The 23,699-nt window shown below is 40.9% G+C and overlaps 1 protein-coding gene across 1 annotated transcript in view; it reads left to right on the plus strand.

Annotated features, from left to right (window-relative positions):
* The window catches only part of LOC124155498 (T-box protein H15-like), a 161,409-nt gene that overhangs the window by 131,023 nt on the left and 6,687 nt on the right, over window positions 1-23,699 (plus strand). The window contains exons 3-4 of the mRNA XM_046529359.1: window positions 17,730-18,105; window positions 22,993-23,154. Coding sequence (XP_046385315.1) covers window positions 17,730-18,105; window positions 22,993-23,154 — 538 coding nt within the window. The remainder of the gene's footprint in view (window positions 1-17,729; window positions 18,106-22,992; window positions 23,155-23,699) is intronic.

Consider the following 23,699-nt stretch of genomic DNA (forward strand, 5'->3'; position numbering starts at 1 on the left):
GTTTCCGTTTCTTGGGTGTTGAAGAGATGGTTTTGGAGCGACTGTACAGGAGAATACAGCGATAAACTCTCTTTTTACGTAAATTTTACGATTTTGCTGGGAATTTTTGCATGGTAGAAAGCCCAAAATAGCAATATTTTAAACAATACCTTTGAAATAAAATGTGTAGCGTGGAAGGAGTCATATGTTTCTGATTCTCAATCATTCTTATTTTTTCAATGCAAGTGACTCATCGTGTCGATCGTAGCACACCATAGTCATCGCGCTACCATTAAAATTCCTTACGCTGATGAAACATCTTGAACCGTCAAAGAAGAAAGTATAAAATATTTTCAAGCTTGATTTAATGGAATATTGCTATATCTATGATAAAAACACGAATGGTAATTTCCACACTATTTAATTTAACATTCAACGATCGACCATGGTTTAACATTCTGTGTCATTTTCACGACTTTAAAAATGACACAAAGTGTTGAAACCATGGTCGGTCGTTGAGTGTTAAATTAAAGAGTGTGGAAATTACCACTTGCGTTTTTTTTTGCTTCGAAGAAGAGTTAAGTTACCTTATGAGTAAAAAGAAAAGCTGACGAAGTTCTTTCTTTCTAATTTTATGACTCTCTCGTAGCAATAGAGGAGCCTTTCATTGCTCTTTTTCTAATGAACGTTCTGCACTTATTATATTCTTTCTGATGCCAAAAGCGTTGGATTAAGCTTGATAACTGAAAAATATATCTTAAATCATTTCGAAATACGTCAGCATCTTTGAAAACTTTTAAATTATAGCAAATTGTGGTATTCAGGACGTGGTAGGCGTTACTCTTGTTCATAAGATGGAAAACTTACTGAAATTTGGAAGCATATTTTATTTTGGAATTGCATTTACGGTTTGACTGACTTTATCATAATTTTTACATTTAAAACACTATTGGTGCTAGAAGGAAATAATATAACAGGTTATGCCAGTAGTTGGTAACCCGTCTTATGAGTGACCCGAGTTTATATACTCAATCTTTTTTTTAAATCTATTCTCGTTTTCTAAAAGGCAAAATATGTTTTATCTGCACTGACTGGGAGGACTATGATGGCATTAAAGGCATTCACCATGGAACCTACTTATGACAGCTTTGTCGGTTTCAGTTCGATCACTTAAGACCCCTTTCACTCAGTCTGTCCATCACTTTTCTGGATCCCAGGCTGGCTTGTGATCGCATTTAGACCGTCTGGACAAGAGTGGACCCCACGGTCACCTGAGAACCTCAAACTTTTGTAGTCTCTAGTAGCACTGTAGTTAATCCGTTAAGAGGATATTGGAGATTGTTAAAAGATTTGGAATAGTTTCGTCCACTATCTCCCATTTTTTTACTACGCGGTCCCATCCCAGTTTTATTTTACGAGTTCCTTTCCCCTTCTCAGCTTTCCGGTTGGTTTCCAGAAAATAAACCTGTTTAAAAGAGATGGAAATTATTATAGATATAACCCCAAAAGAAGTGTGACATCGGTTTTATTTTTCCGTCTCATGTTTTCAGCGCCGTCAACCGCCGAGCGCATGGGAAGGGTGGAATGTCATGTCCATCCGTAAAAATGAAAAAAAAAGGAAGGGAGGGAGCCGTAAAAATATTATGTTAAACATAACGCGCGCTAACGATTCGGAGGGGTTTTTGTCACGACCGTAATTTAGCCGTATAACGCGAGCCGCAGCATTACGGAGCACAATGCCTCTCACCCGCCTCTCCCTCCCTTCTTTTAACAGTCTCCCGTTTATTATGTTTACCACATTTCCTCTTCTCGGCATCCGTCGTGGATGTTCGCTCTCACTCGAGGCGTGCGGCCGTCCGAATGGAAGCGAAGAAGGAGACGGTGGCGAGAGAGAGTGCATGCAATACGACGACTCCGCTCCTAAGGGAGGGAAAAAAAATTTGTTGGATTTAGTGACGTCGTCTCCCTCCGTTTTCGCTTCCGCCCTCTGAGAGAAGCGCTTCACGCCCTTCGGGACAGTTGAAAAAAAACACAGAAATAAAGAAAGGAAGAGGAGAAGTAAAAACAAAAAAAAATCGGAATGTGTTTCACTTTTCCCCCTCTTCGCTCTACTCATCTTCGCGTCGTTTCGACTGATACTATTTGCTGGCCTCAGTGACGGCTGGGTAAAGTTCTTGCCATACACACAAAAGATCGCGGGTTCGGGTCCCGGATGGGTAAGTAGACCCTATCCAGAGCATGGATATTCGTTTACGTTTAATGGATAACTTAAAGGCCCCGATGTAAAAGACCAGTGGTTCTGTTTTCGATGGTACAGGAATGAACAAATAAATAATCACTCGAACTATTAACTTTTCGGTGCTATTCCTCGCTCATAATCATCATCAGTCAACAATTCTAAGATTGGTTTGACGCAGCTCTCCATTCCTCTCTCCTATCCACTAGCATTTTCATAGTGACATATTAATTCTCTTTTGCATCCTTTATAACCTGTCCTATGTAAATAATTCGGGTCCATCTCTTGCCCTTCTACGATTGTTTTCAATAGGCTCATCGTGTGGCCAACTAAGTTGCCCCATCGTCTGCTTATTCCTCGCTATAGAAAACGATCTTATTTTTAAATATTTTGAATGTAGTATCGTTCCCCTTTGCTCCCGAATGTATTCAGTGGACGAGAGGTTTACGAGGGCATGCAATTCCTTCTCTTTCCTACCGCCTGCCAGCAAGTGTCGCCATTGTCGCGTTTCGAGAGGGGAGGGGGGCAGTTGAAACATCATCCGAAACAATCGAAGTGTGGGCGTTTGATGGGGCAAGGCGTTATTTATCGCGGGCTTTGGCACCCGGCGTTTGACTTTTATCTCGTGTGGATGGCTTCATGGGACGACTCCTTAGCGGGTGAGATCACCGGATGGTTTAAGACGCTCCGCTACTGCACGGCGCACGCGATAAAAAAAAACACTCCGGAAAGATAGGCATCTTTGTGTGGTGCAGTAAAATGATCGTCTTGAAATTGAGCCGGGGTCGAGCTTCCCCGGACGACTTTAATAAAAATGGAAATGTTTAGAATTACCTACCTTATAATCTATTTTCTGTGGGTGGTCCGTTTGATTACTTGCCATGGAAACGTTGAGGTTTTTCTGGTATTTCAATGAAAAGCTTTGTGTGATAACGTATATTTGCCATCCACTATGATGTTTATTTCTAGCTGGTGACTATAATAAGCTAATAATAATAATGAAATGATTTAATAATCGTGATAATTATACTTATTTTGTGCACCAGTTCTACGTTTATTGCTGGAAGCATTTGAAATATGCTAGAGATGGCTGATGAGGATTAAACGGATTGACCGAGTGAATCATTAGATTTTCCAAGTACGTTTTGGAGAAAATATATATGTTCTGAAAACTTTGATAAGAATACAGGATAGCTCAGTCGGTCTCATTATGAGACTGCACGCAGGGCCGTAGCCAGGAATTTCGTTCGGAGGGGGTCCAAAAGCAGGGAGAAAATGTTTTCGAAAAACAGGGTACAAAGTAGAGGATTTTAAACTAATTTTAACTTTTTTCACAATAGAAACAACTTCATTTGTTAAAGAAATATTTTGTAAATTCATGAATTATCAATATTTTGTTTTCTTTTATGAAGGATAATAATTGTATTTTTATATTTCGTGGGGGGTCCGGACCCCCTGAACCTCCCCCCTGGCTACGTCACTGTCAACACGGTATGACGAAGGACAAATAGACGGCAAGGAAAATGAATTAGGACCTGTATTTGACACATACATAAATTAATATTATGACAAATGTAAAGAAAATAAATAAATTCCTGACAACGAACTGAGGTGTATAAAAAGATTGAGTGGAGACTTGAATGAAACAAATATCAGGGTTATTGATCTTTGGTGTTAAGAAATAAGAGTTATTTTTAACTTCTTATGGTGGCTAAAGCCTCCAGACTCGCGAGTAAAGCGTAGGGCCGAAGGGCTACAGGCTCACATCTCGGTTGAAGTTTCCTATTCAAGTTGGACACCTCCGAACAAAAATCCTCGAATTGCGAGTTGGACCACGGAAAGGAGCTGACTCCCTCATCCTGATCAGGTGCCCAACGCTTTTCGTACTCGGTCACCTTTCTCAGAATATAACTTTTAGTCCTATTATTTATCATCAACGGCCAGATTCCCTTAATTGATGTGAATCAAGCACCCCTGCGACTTAGTTTGAAGTGAGCTCTACCCTAACCTAATCAAATGAACCATAGAATCGAATCTCTGAGTGAGAAAGAGGTAGTTACAGCAGTGGCGTAACTATGGGGGGGGGGGGGCTGAGGGGATAGATCCCCTCCCCCAAAGTGTCAGAGAAATAAAAAAGTTATTTAACACTATTGTCTAATTTCGAAATTTAACAACTGCATCTGCTTAAAGTTAATTTTTTAGTGCCAAAATGATGTAAAATGTTTATCCAGGAATGTCATTTTTCAAAAATTTTACAGGACACAGCTTCGTTTCTTGGGGGGGTCACCACCCCACGCTATACCGTCCCCCCCAAAGCATATTCCTAGTTCCGCCACTGAGAGCATAATTCGTTGATTCCTCAGCCGACCGCAATTCTGCAGTGTATTCTGGCGGCGCATGTTTGGCCACCCGCAAATTCCACAATGCAGAGTGGTGAGGAGGAGTTTTAGTGTCCCCTGAGAAATGGTGGAGAGATGAGGTGGGTCATCGGGTCGTCCGGCAAAGCGGCCGCTGCTGTTATGACCACATGTCACCGCCGAAGAAGAAGATCGAACGCGCCGGCATGACGCGCTCTCCTTGCGGCGTCCCGGTTTGTTTTGGGTGGTCGTGGTTTTCGGAATGCCCTCTTGTTTGGCCCTTGTATTGAAGGACGTGTGTGTTGTCGTCGAGACACGAGAAAGGAACTAGGCAAGAAGAAAAATGGAGTTCCCCTTTTGCGCCTTTGTGACTCTTGTCCTTTTCGTCGACCGTGGAGAATCAGAGCTCTGCTTGCTCGTGGGTGGATATGTCTCGGGGGAATGAGAGAGGGCCCTCTCTCTCCCTTCGCTTTTCTTTCGCCCCACTGACTCGCACAACCAACACTTCTCTGTCCGTCCAAATGCTTGCTTCTCTCTCTCTTTTCGCTGCGGGTGTGTGGAGAATGACCGCTTCCAGGAATCGAACACACCCTCACGTCTCCCCGTCTCACTTTGGTTGTTGTATCGTGACCCAGGAGACTTTGACGGTGAAATATGGCGTGCATCGCGAAGGCCAATGGAAATCCAAAGGGATTTCATTCAATCTACTCATGGTCCGTTTACATACCGTAGCAACGGCTGGAGAAAGATGAGCAAAAAGAAAACACAATTCCTTCAAATTACCTGTCCTAAAATATTGTACGAAAAAGCGCATTCACGTGCATTAATAAATGTCAAACATTACCTCTATCTCTAAGCGGACTGATTGATCTCCATTCTCTAAACATTTGCTTCCAAAACATGAAAATTCAGTGTTCCAATTTTTCTACTTGTCCCGTTACAAGAACGAGTACTCATAAGTGACTGGAGCGATTAGATTTTTTTTGTTTCACAGACGATTCCACAAGCCCTCGGCTTACCCATAACCTGAAGGGAAATCACTCTCACATAATTTTACTCTTGGAGTCGGTGAAGTACCCATGAGTTGAAAAAGTTCATGCTAACTTGTATATCTGATTCTTTTGATTGTACCACAGGCGGTGGAAACTTAACGTGGGAGAGAATGGGAAATACAAATCGTTCTGTTCGCTCCCATTTGGTTGAAAGTCGTCTTCTTCGTAACGACACCTCATGACTGCAAGTACCTCTCTTCCAAAATATTCTTCCTGCGAGAAGATTAAAATATATGGATTTGAAAAACGGTGGTGAAGAAATATGACGCAAGAATTTGACACATTTTCAGTCGTGAAATATTTTCCAATATTTCAGGTGACGAAAATAATAGGATCAGTTTGAGTGAATTGGATAAAAATCCCGAATAAAACTTCCTCCATCGATCCTTTTTACGTACCACTTTTGCTACAATTTCACTGGATAGGCTTTGTCCCATCTGTCAGCTAACTGAATGTTTTCCTTTCCCCTCTGGTTTATTCTTTGTTAGTTATTTTAATTTGTCCCATTTCATATTTTTGTTAAAAATTTCTATTCAAATCGGTATGTGAAAAATGTTGTAACCCCCTCAGTCTCGGGTCATATATCTCTCGTTAATTAGAAGTTAAGAAACAACACTAGTGATTTCTGTGAATCATGCTTCAGTATTATGATGCTGTCATCTGTCAGGAGGCATTGAACTAGTTGCAATATTGACATTTAAATTATCCAAGCGGTGAAAAAAACAAACTTCGGCGCATGGTTTATAATACGCCAGGAACGAGGAAGTTAAAAAAAAATGAAAATGTTGTGCATTGCGATCAACTAGGCGTAAGATGCATGAATTACCCAAGTGCAGTTTGACGGAAAGTATACAAACGCATAAACGGCGTAGGTACACACATATTATGCCTCCTCGTATGGTTAGGAAGGGACGCATGAGGAGAGCATGGGAATTTAATTCGTTCCGCTCACTTTCGAGCGCGCTCGTGTGGAGGTCATGCACACGGGGTCTTCTTTTCCCCGCAGAAGGAACGCCGGCTCGCCACCACGAAAGCTGGAGTCTGCCTTGGCCACCGAAGAGGATTTGACGTAGCGTGGAGCTGAGGGAGATTTTCGTGGGGAGTGGGGGGATGAGGGAAGGGGCGAGGGAGGGGGGAGTTGAAAAGGTGGAGAAGTGGTCGAAATTTATGACGGCCCTTCTGACGTGCTCTTAAAGTAGCCTCCGGAGGACCACCCTCGACACCAAAAATTCTCCCCCGTTCCCCGCGGGGTTTCTCGCGCCCCCCCCTCTCCCATCACCCCAAAATGCCCCCTCGAACCTCTTCACCTCTCCCTCTTCAAAGCAGTGAACCCGTGAAGGTCCTCTCACCCACAACACGGCCCGCGCTGTCCTTTCCGCACCTTTCCCATCCCCCACCTCCTCTGCACCCCATTGTTGCCTTGCCCAAACATCGGAATTAGGCCGTCTCCCTCTTTCTCTCTCGCTCTGCTTTTCACGCGCTCCTCCTCCCGTCAACTGTTTCCTTCTCTCTTGTGTCCACACGTAAACTCACATCGCAAATGCGATAGACTCTCGCTATACGATATCAATCCGTTCCATCGTTATGTTGAATCTGAATTTTTGTCCAGACGATGAATCAGTTTAAAGTGTATCTATTTACATTGTTCTTGACATCTTTTTTATATAAACTACTATTTTATATACATAGACCTATACATCAAGAGTTTATATAGGAATATAAACTCTTGAGGTCTGGGCCAAATAGAAAAAAAGCATTAGCTTCTAAATTTTCATTTTTGCATGCTTCATCAGATGTTTCTCTTAGGGCGTGACATACAGACTCATCCTCAGATGTCACGATAGCATTCGCATACTTGATGACGATGCTATCGTGACAAGTATTTTCCTTCCTTTAGCAATCAATACATTTCTTTTGTTCTTGAATTGTATTGATTACTCCAGGAGGGAAATAAATTTTCCCCAAATCATCCTTATCTATCGGTACAAGAAAGAACCAAATAAACATCAACAGTATTTCACGCCCAAAGAGAAAACACTTATTACCTGATGAAGATAAAAAAATAAATTTAGAACTGAATATCCTTAAACCAACTGAAATAGGAATTAAAATTTCCCAAACAGTTTTTTCGGTTGGCTAGGTAAACAAAATCGGGGAGAGTAAACACCGGCAAAGAATTACTCGCCACAGCCATGACAATGAGAGCAATGGTATCATTCCAAAGTGAGATGGTTTCAATCTTCCTCTCAGGTTTCGGTTGCTGGAAACCCAAGACCCATCGGTCTTGTTTGTATTTACACCCTGAGCTTTTCTTCTCCTCTCTCGCAGCTCTCTTGGCCGTCCATTAGCGGGCTGTTTTGATTGGCGTCTCGCCTTCCTAATGACCACCTCTCGGGTACAAACCCGCTCGCGCTTGATTGAATATTCTTCTTTTTTTTATATAATATATATTTCTCTCCCGTTGTTTCTTTGCTTTCGGCGCCGAGAGGCAGCGGTGCTGCCACCCGCCAAACCGCTCGTTCGCTTTTCGGCCCCGGGGCGCCGCGGCCCGCTAATGAATCCGGAGGTAAATTGAATCCGCCCGCGCGGGGCGGCGGATGAGCCCCGAGGAAGAGAGGCGCTCACTCACTCAATCCTGATTGGTGCTTTCGCGCGGGAATGAGTGCGGAGGGAGGACGTGTGATTCTCATGGGTTTCTAATTGAAAAAAATAAACCTTTCCGGCACCGTTATCATCTACGATTCCGGCCCTCGGTGACCCAAATAAAACTTTTAATGCTCTATACCATGATGGAAAAGTGCTCTGGATCTCCGTTTTCTATCGTGGTTGTTATTCATGGCATTTTAGTTTCGGAGCAGTTTGCAATTATTATATCTTCACGAATAGAGCCCAAATGGAATACAATTCAGAGCTACTACAATTAAATCTTAAACGCATGACATTCGCTATCTTTTTGAACATATTGCATAGGGTGAGGAAATAAAAGTCCTTTTTTAAACTTAATTAAATCCATTGTATGAAACGGAAATGCTTTATTTATTTTTTAAATAAATTTGAGGCCATAAAGTGGGATATATTTCTGATACATGAGGTGTCAGAATCAGAGGTGTTTATTATGAATACCGTTCAGGAGCAAAATTAATGAGAAGATATCCATTTTTACTTTCGACATTTTATTATATTTTTGAAAACGGCTTAGGTAACATATGTAGGTGTTTGAAAGGTTGCAGAAAAAAACTCTCAAAAAGTAGAAAAAAAATCTCACGAAGAAAATAAAATCATTTTTGGAAGTGTCACAGCAATATTAGTGGTACTTATTAGTGGTGAAAAAATGATAAACAGCCGTTCTCCTTTAAAAATTGATATTTTAGAATAATAAGTCTTTCATATGTATTCTTTAATTTTTTTTCGAATGGTCTCTGACAGCTGATGCTCTTATAATTCCTATTTTTAACTCTTATCCAATATTAATTTGGTCTCATTTTTCCTAGATGGCGGCCATTTCCACGATGTTAAGCACCTTCCAGCGACTCCTCTCATTCACGTACTCGTGCGCTAAAAAATGGAGAGAGAGTTATGAACGCCTCCTCGCGGTAGGGGTGCCAATTTGTTCTCGTCCACCTCCCTGGGAAGCTTTCCTTTTATTCAATTCGTTGCCTTCGAAATTCTTTCCCTTCGACTCCGAGGCGGAAAAGTTTCCCAAAGAAAAAGAGAAGCTGCAGCAGCCAAATAAATGGCAACACAAACTTTGTATGCCCGTACTTGTGTCGACTCGGTGAGAATCAACGGCTAATCGAATTGTTTGCATCGTTATGTGTAGGTTCGAGAAGAGCTATTTTAACATTAATGAAAAGTAAGACTTAATTTTTCCATAAAAATTGCCACATCTGATTGTTTAACTATTGCATAACTTTATACGTGTTTAATTTTGTTATGAACTCAATGAGATGAATCGCTCGTTGAAGTCACTTGAAGTACTTTGAGGTCAATTGAAGGCGCAGTTGGAGGGAAAATTATATTAAATCGATATTGGGAGTCACTGATTACTAGGAGTTGATTTGCCGGATGGAGAACCTTTTTATCTACGCAAAAGGAACATTTTGGAATGAAATGACGCCTGATTCCTTTTCAGCATGCTAACTTTTCTAAATTCATCGCTATTGTTTCTCCTCTCTTTTAATCCTCTTGACCTTTTACTTCTTCAGACTCTGTAATGGTTATGGTAAATTTCATTACTTGTTTCAAAGTTTTTACTGTAAAAATATTGAATTTACTTCAACCTCCTAAAGCTAACCGAGCTGTCCACTCTTATACAATCAATTGCACGACAAATTTTGAAAACGTATATTAGTTCATAGAGTCTACTAGTAAGCTACATTTATGTATATACTTATAATATACACTTATTCACATATAAAGGTCACTAATCGCAAGACTTTTACTTAGGTACTGGGAAATTAACTGTGGAAAAAACAGTATAAAATGCATATTCTAATTATGTATTAAATTAGAGTAAATGCGAATAATTAATGTATAATGTAAGTAATCGAATCGTTAATGCATTATTAGACCGAAAGAAGGACATTAATTATAGGAGCTTACGCTATTGCATGAGACGTAACTTATAGAAAGAGTTTTGAAACGATAAAGTAGAGCTTGAAATGAGGAATTTTCCGTATTCTTTTCCTTCCCCACCTCCGGTAAATTTTGCCTTCAACCTGTTCACTCCTCCTTAAAGTTTCATGGGAGGAAGTTTCCATCCCATTCCTCCACCACGACCCAGCCCACTCGCATCCGACCCTTCCTCTCTCTCTCTCTCTCGACAAAGCCGCGGATTTTCATCTCTTGGAGACCTACAGCGACCATCTCGGAGAACCGTCTTCGTGCGCTGCCGTTGAAGAAGAGAAGCCCACCACCATTTCGATGAATTCTTTAAGTCGCTGGCAGGCGATAAATTACGGGGGAAAAAGGCGAGGTGTTGGTGGTAGTGGCCGTGTGTTGCGAGGCTTAAAAACGTTGAAGCGCGTCGCCCGTAAATTAAAAGGGAAATTGCCGGTGCGTGGGAGAGCGGCGTGACAATTGGGTGTGAATTCGGAAGAATTGCGACGACTGCGACCCTGTGGGAGGGTGGGGGAAGGGGACGTATATGAGGGAAAGGGGGGAGGGGGAACAAGGTATAATGGCTGGGAGAGTGGAGGGGGGATGAGATATTCGGTAGTGGCTGGAGTAGTAGGGTGGGAGGGTGATTTTGGTGGCCTCCGAGGAGGAGTGCGGTGCGGTGACTTAACGTTGGAAGGACAGGTGGGAATAGCGGGAGCCGTATTCACGGCCGAAAAAGTATGTTTTTTTTGTAACTTTGGAGAAGCGGGCAATTAAAGCCTAAAATTAAATTATGCTCCGAGTTTTCTTCAGTAGACAAATGCTACTTAGTTTTCCCCGATGATTTTTTCCCGCATGCACTGAAAAATCGTAGGTTTGTTTAATGAAATTGAATACTGGATTTAAACTTAATTTCTGTGATCTTTTCTCCTCCACACTTGTGAACGGTTGGGACTCAAAACACACTCCGGTTTCACTACCACTTGGAGATGACTTAGGACCGGTTTTTATAATGTATGATTGACACTAACCATAAGATGACACAGCCTTCAACTATACCTGGGGGTGACTGAAGGTTCTTGTTAATTTTCGTCTTCAAGGTAACCAGAACTTTCAACCAACGCCAAATAATGCGGAAGGCTGTATCATCTTATGATTAGCGCAAAGGACACATGATAAAAACGGCTCTTACAGTGGTGCGACTGCCAACATACTGGACCGGAAATGGTGTGATCCGGGTTCAAATCCCAGTGGATTGAAATTATTTTTTTCATAGATAATCTTTTACAAATGCGACCCTTTGGTAGGGGTCATATGTATAGAGAGAGGGAGCAGAGGAACAAGTTATAATGGCCGAGAGGAATAATAAATAAATAATGGAAGTGGAGGCGTCCGAGGTGGGACCAATGGTAGGGTGATATTGGTGGCCACATTATGAAGGGAGAGAGGTGAGTTATAATGCTGGAAGGACTAGTGGAAAGAGTGGGAGCTCTATTAATAGTGGCACATGTGTGCTTTTTTCTGAATGGGGAGGAGCGGGTAAGCTTACCTGGAAATTAAATTAATTTCCAAGTATTCTTCATCATGATGATGTAAAATGTGTTTTCTAAATTATTTTCCCTGAAGCGCGTGCAAATGTTCATGACGGACTTATTATTCATTAAATTGAGCGCATGGGGTATTTTCACCACGTGATATGTATTTCCTTTCCCCTATCTATGAAGAAGTAGAATGCATAGCCAAAATAGAATTGCTGTGAGGGATCTCTTTATCCACCAACACTCGTCATCCTCTTCTGCAACAAAAATATAACCTTTAATTTTCGCTGCCAATTTCATCCTTGGTGTATACGAGTTCCTCTCCATCCGCGAGGCTGCGCGCATTGCCATTTGTTATTATAATTATTCATAGAACACATCATCAAATAAATCGATAAATTATTGCAATCAAATGGAAAAAAATGTGCATAAACCATACTATATACAACCAATAGAAAGCCAACGGATAGAAAAAGGCAAATGACAAAGCAGGAAAATCAACAAAAAAACTATCGACAACAGATATCGTAAAGAGACGAATAAATAAAAATAGATATGTTAGCTAAAAAATAAAATATGTTTTAAGAAAGAGCTCAAGTACCCATTTACAAGTGCATTTCCACAAAATATCTTGCTATAAGAGAATTAAAGGTTTTCGCAGAGTGCGGAGGAGGCAAGCACGGCATGGCATTTTGGCGAGAGATGGCGTACACTCCGTGGGGGTCCACTCTGCTGCTCACCACTACCTATACCACTCGCCTTCTCCTGCTTCCCCCCACCGCACCTCCGTTCTCCGACCGCCGTCAACCTTGCGGGAGTCGAGCGCGAGGTGTCAGCACCAGTAAATCACGGCGGACGGCGCGGCGTTAGTGGCGATGGGAGCAGTCGTGTCGGTGGGCGGGCGGTTGACTCTGCAGTAGGCTCTCCCTCCCTCCCTCCCTTCCCCCTTCCTCCTCACCCCCCCCACCACTTCCCCTCCTCACTCGCGGAGGACTCCCCGTGGACGGGTGAGAAATAAATTGCTCGCCGATTCACGGTTCACGAGAAAGAGTCACGGAGAGGGGGCGACACCTCCGCCACCCTGTCTCCAATATCCCTCGCTTGCTGAGGGCTTGCGACGCGTCGAAAGCAGTGTGCCGCGATTTCTCATCCACGGCTCGGGTCGATATATCGATTCATCCACATGCTACCACGAGAGCCGCATCGATAGGCATGTTGTGGGGGGGGGGGGGTGTCGGGACACCAGTTGTTAAAAACTTAAACGGAAATTCTCTAACGAATTTGCACTTAGTATTTATTTAATGATCTTTAATTGTTCGGGGGAAAAATGAATTCCCGTACTGATTCGCTCGGCAGAACATCTCTCTAAATGCATCGTCTCTGTTGGACTTGTAAATATTGGTGAAGAAAAATTATGTCACAAAATGTTAACCCAGGATAGCTGATGCCAGTAGTAATCAAAATAACTAATGGCGTTTGGGTCGAAAACGCACCACCAAGGGTTAAACTACAGAAACATTGAGACAAGCGCTCCAAGCGGCCTTGGATACGTCGCGGTCTCCGGCAGGCAAAATAATCGAAATCATGAGTTGTCCTTCGTATCCGGCAACAGGGCAAACTCGCGACCAATCGGAGCACTTGGCTCAAAGTTTCTGTGGTTTGAAAATGGTGCGTTTTCAACCCGAGCATCGTTTTTAATATCGGCTAATACTTGCATCAACTGTCCTGGGTTAATATTTCGCAACACGATTTTTCTCCACCCTGAATAGTTCGATTCTAACACGATTTTCTCCGTGTCGCACTGAAAGATATCTATTCTCAATTGCTCAAGCAATTCAAAGCTAAGTTAAGCAGTCTCTGTTTCTCTTAAGGCTCCCAGCCTAATTCGTAGTGTTCGTGTCTCCGAGTTGGCGACCCTTTGCTCCTTGCAATACAGTTGGTACTCACGAAGCCTGCGACTCGTCGTAAATATGCGTTCGTCGCGGCCGAAGCGCCTCGCTCTGCGTCCGGCAGACGCTCTCATTATATCGACCGTGACAGAGTCTTGCAGGAGCAGAATCTTTATTTCTTTTCCATTTTCCTTCTTGTCTGCCCGTCTGACTCACTAGTTTGCAGAAAAAGCACGTTCGTGGAGCAGCAAGGCCAGAGCGGTCATGAAAGAGTCCGAAGAAATAAAAAAGAGTCCTGAAGATATAAAAAAAAAAATAATTGGTCGTGTGGTGCTTGTTGTGAAGCTACGTTCATGGGATTCATATACCAGCTTGAACCGATTTCCGAAAACTTTTAACGCAATTTGTTTCATTTTTATGATTATTGAATTACTGAAACAGTCAAGATATGTTTAATTAGAACATTTTGCCGATCACCTCTGCGATACGGTAGTCTCTCCTTCCAATTTGAGAGTTCCCTCAAAATTTCACAGTAAATTCCAACTTCTTTCAATCCATCCAAACATCCTATTCTCCGCCTTGCCCTACCACGCTTACCCAGCATTATACCCTCAAATACTGTTTCTAACTTCTCCTCCCTGCTGTAAACATGTCTCCTCCTTATGTTTTCTAAAAGCTGCCTATCCTCACCCACCATGTCCAGCACTTCGTCGTTCCTCTTCCTCTTCGTCCACTTCATCTTCTCCATTCTACCTTGTACCCGCAAGTACTTTTGATAGTCAGTTGAGTAAAATCAATGTTGAGGACCTGTTTTCATTGGTCGTTTAAGATAATGTGAGCATTATTTTATGGTAGTTCTTGTCAGCTGATTGGATTGCGAGAAGTGAAAAATCGAAGTGCCTTTTTATTCTCTCTCGTAATCATAATTGTCGTTCCTGCACTTTCAGAAAACCTTTTACCAGCCTTCTTGTGCATATACAAATAATCTTTTACTATTTCCAACCCCGTCCACAGTTGTCTACGCTTCCTAATTTCTGTCTTGAAATATCCTTCTCACTTATCTGTTTAGCGTAGATGGCGTGGGGCTGATTATCCTCCGTAAATGCCAACATGCATCAAAGCTCAGTGAGAATACGGTAGAGCTTTTATACTGATAGATATCTGTCTAAACGCTGTATGGGAAAGTCTATGCAACGATGGAACACATTCATGATGACATATCGGCACCGCTTACATAGTCTCGCGTTGAAAAGGTTGGTGGCAGCAATTTCCAACGTTGTCGAAGTGGATCATTTTTCGAATACACATTTTACACTGCGACCAAAACTTGCCCTTTTAAATCTTTTCACTCGAGCGCAATCATATAAAAGTTCGCCCTATTTGTAAATACATTACTAAGGTGCTTATTTCAATTGCATTGTTCCCATGTACTTGCTAACAAAAATGCCTTGATGAATGATTCATAATTTTATAAAGACCCACCTAACCACGATGATTGCATATCTGTGCAACGTACATAATGGATTTTGCTGCGAGAACCAGAAATTTAAGGAAAATTTTACATTATCTTCTATAAATTCTAGGCATGATAATTCCTCATATCCCGTACAGGGTATCTCAATTGTGTTTTGGTAAAGCTATGTACTGTAGTATTATTCGACATTTCATCTTTACGGATATTCAATTAACCCAAAATACTATACAATTATATACATTTAAAAATACTTACCCCGGATACCGAATAAATTCTTTTACTTACAGATTCATATTTAAGCTCAGAGTTTTCGTTTCCCTGACCATAGATTGCGTTTCAAAGCGTTGAATTTTCCTTAAAGATATGCTAAATGCATGATACGAAAAGTTATTCCAACTAAATGCTCATATAGGAAGAGAAAACCGTATAATACGAAGTGTTATGCTTACTGTAATCCCATATGAGAAGAAAAAATCATATAGCCAAAAACAAATGAGAAAAACAAATCGTGGGAAGAGAAAATCCCAGTAGCCACTTAAATCAATGGATTTAATACGAATGCACATTTTATTCCGTATGGTGGAAGCAATATCTTGTGATTGGTGTCGACTGTTGTGCGCACAGTTTTTCTCAGGATGAAATACAGCGACTTACTGTCGAGGAAGCGATGCCTAAGTGATGACCACACGTTGTGTTGGCACAGCAGAGAACACTACTTGGCACACGATATCAAAAAAGTCTTGTCCTCAACTATATTTATTTATGAAGCTCAGTGAAAGCCACTTTATCAGGCTCCCAAAAGAATTTCATCGAGGGAACAGTGCCAAAGTGGATACGAGTGGAAATATTTCAGACGCTTTGAAGAATATGTTTTTTTTCCATCAAATATGTTCCGTCGCTTCTTCTTGACAGTGCTCGAGATCCGTGATTAATGATTGGCGCCTTAGCACTGGACTATAAATGTCTTCATTTAATCGCAATATGTTTTTCTAAAATTTGTTTGCTTCGAGGAATGGGTCATAAGTGTCATAAGTTATATGTGTGGTATTTCAATCTCTGGTAGGAAAATCAAGATAAATTATGATTTCGTAACGAGATTTTTACCACTCACGTGTACATGAAAATCTTCGATCATGTGCGTTAACTGCTACCACCATTTGTATCTTTAATAGCGAGGCCTATGGTCCCAAATTAACTCAAACCTTCGACCAGCGTTGTTGGAATGTCCGCGCCCCAAGCTTCTCGCGATAACTGTTTATGTATCATAATCGCCACTTTCCTGAACACTAATTTATTATATGAATGTGGAAAATATTCCGAGGAGACTATTTTTATTTTATTACAGTTTCATGTTTATAAAATGAATTAGGATATCTTTTCGAGCATGCATTTGTAAAATCGGCAGCATTAACGGACGCACCGCTGGCACTTCAAACTCCGAATAAGTATTTATACTTTTTTCGTTGTCGTCCAGAACAGACCATGACCTTGTTCACAGCCATAATTAAATTTATTAAATAAGTTTATGAAGTTACATATGATTCTAAAAATCGTTGAATTATACAAGTTATGATATAGTTTGAGTTTCTTTTTCTTCTTTCGTGATAATTAAATCGCATCCTTAGTCCTAATAGAGTCCTCGTGATTTTGGTGTCAACATTAGAGGGCAGATGAACCTTAATCATACCTTATTATAATTAATGATTTTGTTAGAAGGAAATATTTTTATTTCGTGATTTACATTTTTCCTGTAACCAAATTTGGAAGTGTTGGAAGTTTGGAGCACCATTGGTTTTTTTAATATCAATTTATTTGATTCATATTACTTCGAGCAGAGTGGATGAAATTGTGCAATCGTATTTTTCATACTTGCTCAATACTCTCACTTTATTAAGCACAAAGATTAATTATTTCGTACACTTTTAATCGTATATTTTCGTCCAACCTTAGTCGTCCTTAAAGATCTAGAGTATCAAATAAATTGTCGAAAAGGCTGGACACCAAAAAACCCCTTTTCATGGTAACCGCAAAGTGTATTTAAAAAAATGTTTGCGTTGCCATAGCTCAGTAACAAAGGAGTTGCGACCCCAATATGGACAAATAATGCTTAATACTGTCTCACCTACTACCTCCTGAAGAATTGTAAATCCTCCAGAAACACCCAGCATATAGATTCATTGCATCGCATCGCGTTAATCCCCCTGTTTATGTATCATAATCGCCACTTTCTTGAACACTAATTTAATAATTAATTGTTGAAATTAATAATACGAATTCTACTTTTCGAGATAAGTAGTTGAATTTGAATATTATTTGTGACTTCTTTCTTTATGATGCTTTCAATACCTTTACGAAGTTGGTTTTAAGTTGTCACTTGGAATTGAATTTTTCTTACATCGTTTTCTTGTTGATTTATCTATTTTATGTGTATTTTTGCAATATCTCAAATTTTCCTGGAATGTAACACAACACTTTCATCCGCTAATCCCTGTAATTATAATTATTACGTCTTATCTCTGTGATTGCTGATTGTGTGCTTGTTCCTCTTGCGACCGCGATTTAACGTTCGGATTTTCCGCTCTTTTGTCCTCCCTCTCGCGAGCAGGAGGATGTTTCCGACCCTGCGGGTGTCCTTCTCCGGCGGGCCCCTCCTGCCTCCGCCGCCGCCGCACCACCACCACCACCTCGCCCACCACCACGCCCACCACCCGCTGGCCGCCGCCGCGGCCGCCGACCCGGGAGGCGCGGGCGACGGCGAGCGCTGGGCCGTGCTCATGGACATCGTGCCCGTGGACCAGAAGCGCTACCGCTACGCCTACCACCGCTCCTCGTGGCTGGTGGCGGGCAAAGCGGACCCTCCCGCACCGCCGCGCCTCTACCTGCACCCAGACGCACCGTTCACGTCCGAGCAGCTCCGGAAGCAGGTCGTCTCCTTCGAGAAGGTCAAACTGACCAACAACGAGATGGACAAGAACGGACAGGTGAGTCTCTCGCCTAACTACAAGTTACGCAGATTGAAAGCTATCAACCCAGAAAACTTTGCGCCTGCGATTGTGAAGATCTTTAAGTAAATTGTTCCTATTTTGATTTTAAGGTTTCCGCAGCGATTAGATGAACTATTGCAATCCATTTTCGGGTGTACGTCTGCGTGCTTAATATTTAAACTCGACGTTTCGTTCCTCCTGTTGGGAACGTCGTCAGGAGACTGAAGATGTTCATTTGTTTCTCTCGTACCGTTGGAATACTAGTACATTGTTTTCAAAGGTTTAAAAATTTAATAAAAATAAAATAAAAACAATTTCTTTGAAACGTCAGCTATAAAAAACGGGGGAGAGTATTGGAATATTGTTATTCAATTTTTTGAAAGATGTCTCTTCCACACATGGCTTAAATTATATCCATCATTCCTGTTAAAATTTATAGCCCGTTAAGAAATTTCTATCGCCTCTCTAATTAGCCTTGGATAATATGCAGATGATGACTATGACTTTGGCCTCATCCAGGAGGATCTTGTGTCCTGGCCCCGACATGAAAATATCAATCTTAAATATATATGTGAATATAATATATATTAATATCAAATGTGAATATTTACATCTTCAGTCGCTTGACGACGTTCCCAGCAGGAGGAACGAAACGTCGAGTTTAAATATTAAGTCCGCAGACGTACACCCGAAAATGGATTGTGATAGTGCAAATTGTTCCTATGCTCGTCTCTAGTGATCCACTGAAATTAATAATACGAATTCTACCTTTCGAGTTAATTGAATTTCAAGATTATTTGTCGCTCCTTTTTGTATGGTACTTGCAATACCTTTACGCAGTTTTTTAAATTTGAAGTTGAAATTTTAGTGTTACATCCACTTATTTCTTCTCAATGGCTCACAGCTGCTGTGGGTGGTAAGGAAGTCAGAATCTAATTTTTTCAATTTCTACGAGTGATGCTGATGGAAAGAATGAATCTTCAAGGCAAGCATGTTTTTGGATGAGGGAAAGTTAAACTAATATGTAGAACGCCATTCCCTGTATACTTTGATGGTATTTTCCAGTAATCGGAAGACAGTGGGCGTCCATTTTGAATTTCCCTTTCGCACCCGTCTGCTTCCGTCTGTGGAATGATTTAGACCGACTTGAAATAATAAACTGATCAGTGTTTTGACTTATTGCCAGCTTCGACGTCACATTTTCCCAATTTGACAGGAAAAAGGAGTGCAGGCTTTCTTCACGTGGCTCATATGCTGAGAATGGTAGGATGAATCCATATGGCTACTGTGGGTGGAAATGGGTTTATTAATGTGATCATGAGCATTACTGGCATTTTTGACTCAAGTTACGTGCGTTCAGTCTTCAATGTGTCCAATTTTCTCGTAAATTAGAGGATTTATTGTGTGATGAATATTGAAACCTGTTCATGTAAAATAAAGGTTTTTGTGAAGACCAATCACTATAAGTACCATTGATTATAACAGGTCGATAAAATAATCATTGTTTGATCATTTTTAAGTAGGTGTATACCGGGCTATAAAGGTGTGTGTGTTCCTTTTTACCAATCGCTCCAGTCTTTCCAACGTGCAGCATTGAATTCTTTATTGGTAAAAATTAATTATTTCTAATTTTTTCAATAATTATGGTCATAAATTGTAATACGGCTTCGAATGATCGAGATAAAGAAACAATCGTACGTATAAAACTGCGTCAATGTTTATTATGTTATTACTTTAGACATTCTTACGCTTAAGATGGGGGTTTGCCTTGTTGGTAGTGGCTTTTGACCTTATGGTCCCGGGTTCGGATTCCGGGAAAAGCTTTTGGAAACTATCTAATAAAAATCCTCGAGGAGCGAAGTGGTCCAAGAGGAAAGGAACTGACCCACTGAATCCATGAAATCACGTGTCCGCACGGGTTTAGCGATACCATATTTTGCCTATACCATCCTTTGGGTCAAAACATGAGGCCGCTTCAAAAGACTGAGGAAAATATAAACCAAACCTACGGGAATAACAAATTATATTAATATTAAAAATTCATGTACAATTTTTTTAGATTTATTTACATAGTACGTAGCGGGCTAGTTTAATTTTCCACCCCTGCCTGACCCCATATTCCCATGTTTAAGTTTCATCTTCAGTTCGACATGAGGCTGCCTTATCCTCCAATCTATCTGTGAACTTGTCTTCCCCCATTTCAGTCTGTTACTAACCAGGCAATTTTATTCTTTTCATCACAGCTTTCATCATTTTCTCTCTCCAAAATACCAGCTCAATGATCACTTTATACCTCCTGTCATTCTCTTAACTGGTATCCACCACTCAAACACCATGCATAGCACTCGTAATCCCATGAATGACATTCAAAACGTTTCTATGAATTAAAAGTAACAGAATGTAAATATCATTTTCAAGTGCATTTCTTGCTGTCAGCTCTCGTCGTCTACGGGGTGTGGTTGCAATATACAATTAGTCAACAGGAGAGGTGATGGCCTAGATTACGCTCGCTTATGGTGAATAAATGAAGGCTACCGATTAAATTAAAAGTAGATCGATAAGAGCGACATTAATACGAGTTAAATATGGCAGCATACACTCATAATCTAGGGTAATGACTTGATCTACACGTATTTTCACATGACACTATATATTCCTTATCAGTGCAGCAGTACCTAATGTACCAATTACGCCAAACTGTTCAGCTTAGTGCTATAATTTATTCGCTGAATTGAGGATGAGAAATTTTTCTGCCAACGGTAAAACTCAAGTATTGAAAATTCTAGTCTGGCTGTTGAATGCTTCACCTTCGTTCAACCTCAGCGGTGGCGGCATGGCCTTCCTGACTGCTGACTCTAGGGTTAGAATCTATTGGGAATGATTTGTTAACCCCGTGGTATTAAATTTTATTACTTGTAACATAGGAAGTTGTCAATGGATTTTCAGTGGAAGTTTAATTGGTTTATTTACTTAATGCGTCTTCTGTGAACTACATGATATTCTTCATTGCTGCTACAATAGTATCCTAATATACGCCGAGGAAGAAATTCACTTAAAAAATATTTCGTTTTTTTCGGCGGATCTTGAGATTACCGGTCAGGTATGCCACCAATTACACCAGCAAGCCATCTTCCTATAAAGCTAATCTCAGGATGAGTTTTACCGAAGCCAAACATTTTTTCGTGGCGAATTTCATCTTTGGTGCGTATAACTTTGCACCCTTGCGTGTGACTGCGTACAACGTTACTTGTTTCATGCAGTTGCGGCACAGTTGCTATTCGATCACATCATAAACGGGAAGCAGCGAGTTATGCGTGTTCCATTTCATGTGATGGATTGCTGGTAGCACTCATAGGTGTAGAAAGTAGGTATGTTTAGCTGCCATGATCAACTTCCAGCCAGTCCGATGGTAGGATAAATTATCTCCTGCTTGATGTATTTTCAGTTATTGATACGGAAAGGCTTGCTCGTACATGTTACCCCGTGAGTTAATAACGCCATTTGCATTTTCATTGCTAGTGTTTCGTAATATCGAAATCTGCTTGAGAAATGTAAGTGTTTTGATTCGTTTGAAGGCGTAATTTTACCGTTATTATGGATATATTAGCTTCATTATTACTTGTAAAGTAAGGCATAGAGATTCAGGAATGAAATGCATTGCCATATGTTTATGCTAATTGAGATTTCATAAAAATGAAGTATTTCCTTGGCATATATAATGTATAATGCCTTTTTGGATAGTCCATTTAGCCGTCGTGCATACTCTGGGTATCGTTTCTACCGACCATTCGGGAAACTCCATCAGGTTCATGGCGTCCCTAACTTTGACAGCGATAATGATGCGTGCATTTGTTCATATTAGACGTTGTGAACGAGTGGGCTATGCATAGAGTTAATGGAGTTTAAGACGATATTTTCACCTGTTTATTTGGCTTGAGTTCGATGATCATATACGAGAACTTTTTAAATTCTGCTCTCATTAATACTACAAAATAGTGTCCGACTGCCGATGCAGAACTCTCTTTACGCTGTGGAAGGGTATTCCATCGTTGTAGCTACTCATAGATGAGAGAAAAATATTTCATGGAGTCTTTGGTAGGATGAAAGCAATATTTGATGTTGTAAAATTTACAACTTCTTCCGTGCGAAATTTTGCAGTTCAAAGACAAGTAGGTTTGCTCTCAGTTAGGCGTGTGAGTGCAATGATATAAGCACCTACAGAAAAAAATCAGTGGTAAAAATTTCAGTTGAAAATTATTTCAGTTTGTTGGCCCTGGTGGTGGCGGGGTTAAGTCATTGCCTGCCAGTTCAGGGGACGCGGTTTCAACTCTCGCCTGAAAGGGGTATTTAACAATTCAGGATATGGGTGTGTGCAAAATTCTGTCCGTCTGCTCCCGGGAAAATCTAAATACAGGCGACGCCTTCTCGGAAACCCATTGGCAACATGGGCTAGGGACTGAATCGCCAGAGTGATAATGAAAAAATTATAATAGGTTATAGCATTGGAGTCCGTATCTCGCGTTTAGCGATCAAGTATACCACCAGTTACACTAAGTATCAAAAAGCATACCTACTTATCTGCCTCGAAATGCGGGAGTCCAAATCCTAGGTCAGGGAATTTATTTTTTCACCTCAAATATCTTCCTTTGGCCTGACTTGTCTGTACCAAAGTAAATGGTTAAATAAGAAATTCTAATATTTTCACTGTATTTACACTGATATTAATAACTTCCACCACACCGTAGCGCATTACATCTAAAATGTAGTTAAGTAATCGACGGAATCATTTTTTGTAGGAGGCCATCTATAATATTTGCATCAAAAGAATGTGACTGGATGATTGTGTGATGCGGCGCATTCAGATGTTCTTTTGTTTTCCCACAGATCGTGCTCAACTCGATGCACCGCTACCAGCCTCGCATCCACCTCGTCCGCTGGCGGGAGGGCTGCGGCGGAAACATCACGGACCTCGAGGCCGAGGAGTACAAGACGTTCGTGTTCCCGGAGTCGGTGTTCACGGCCGTCACGGCCTATCAGAACCAACTGGTGAGTGTGGTTGTGCTTGCTGTCCGCGTGAATAAGCGACACTGAAATACATGAGGGAGAAATGAAAAATAATTCCATCCAATTGCGATATAAATCAATCACACGCGTGTCAAATGAGAAAATTTCAAAAAGAGGGGCTGAATCGAACCTAACGTGATATTTTCAAGTTGTTTCACTTAAACTTAGGTAATTTCCGCATTGGACAAGGCGCTGCTCGTCAGTAATCCTAATAACTATTATTTCTCGAATAAAAATTCTCTAATTAGGTTTTTCTACGGGGATAGTTAGGTAATTTATCACAAAAAATAACTTTTTGGCCAAAGATCACGAATAATAGTTGAAATTTCAATGGAAATGTTTTTAGAAGCCATTATTTTGTCAAAAATGTAGTTTTTTGAAGTAAAATTTGAGCTTAAATTTTGTTAATGAGGGTATAGCATGTGCTTGACGCCCGAAAAATCAGTTTGTCTTATATTTATTCCAACTCAATCCAGTTGGCCATGCGGAAATCGTTTATGCTGAAGAGATCTTGGGAAATATTAGGT

The sequence above is a fragment of the Ischnura elegans genome, chromosome 3 (assembly GCF_921293095.1).
Source record: "Ischnura elegans chromosome 3, ioIscEleg1.1, whole genome shotgun sequence".
Classification (NCBI taxonomy): Eukaryota; Metazoa; Arthropoda; class Insecta; order Odonata; family Coenagrionidae; genus Ischnura; species Ischnura elegans.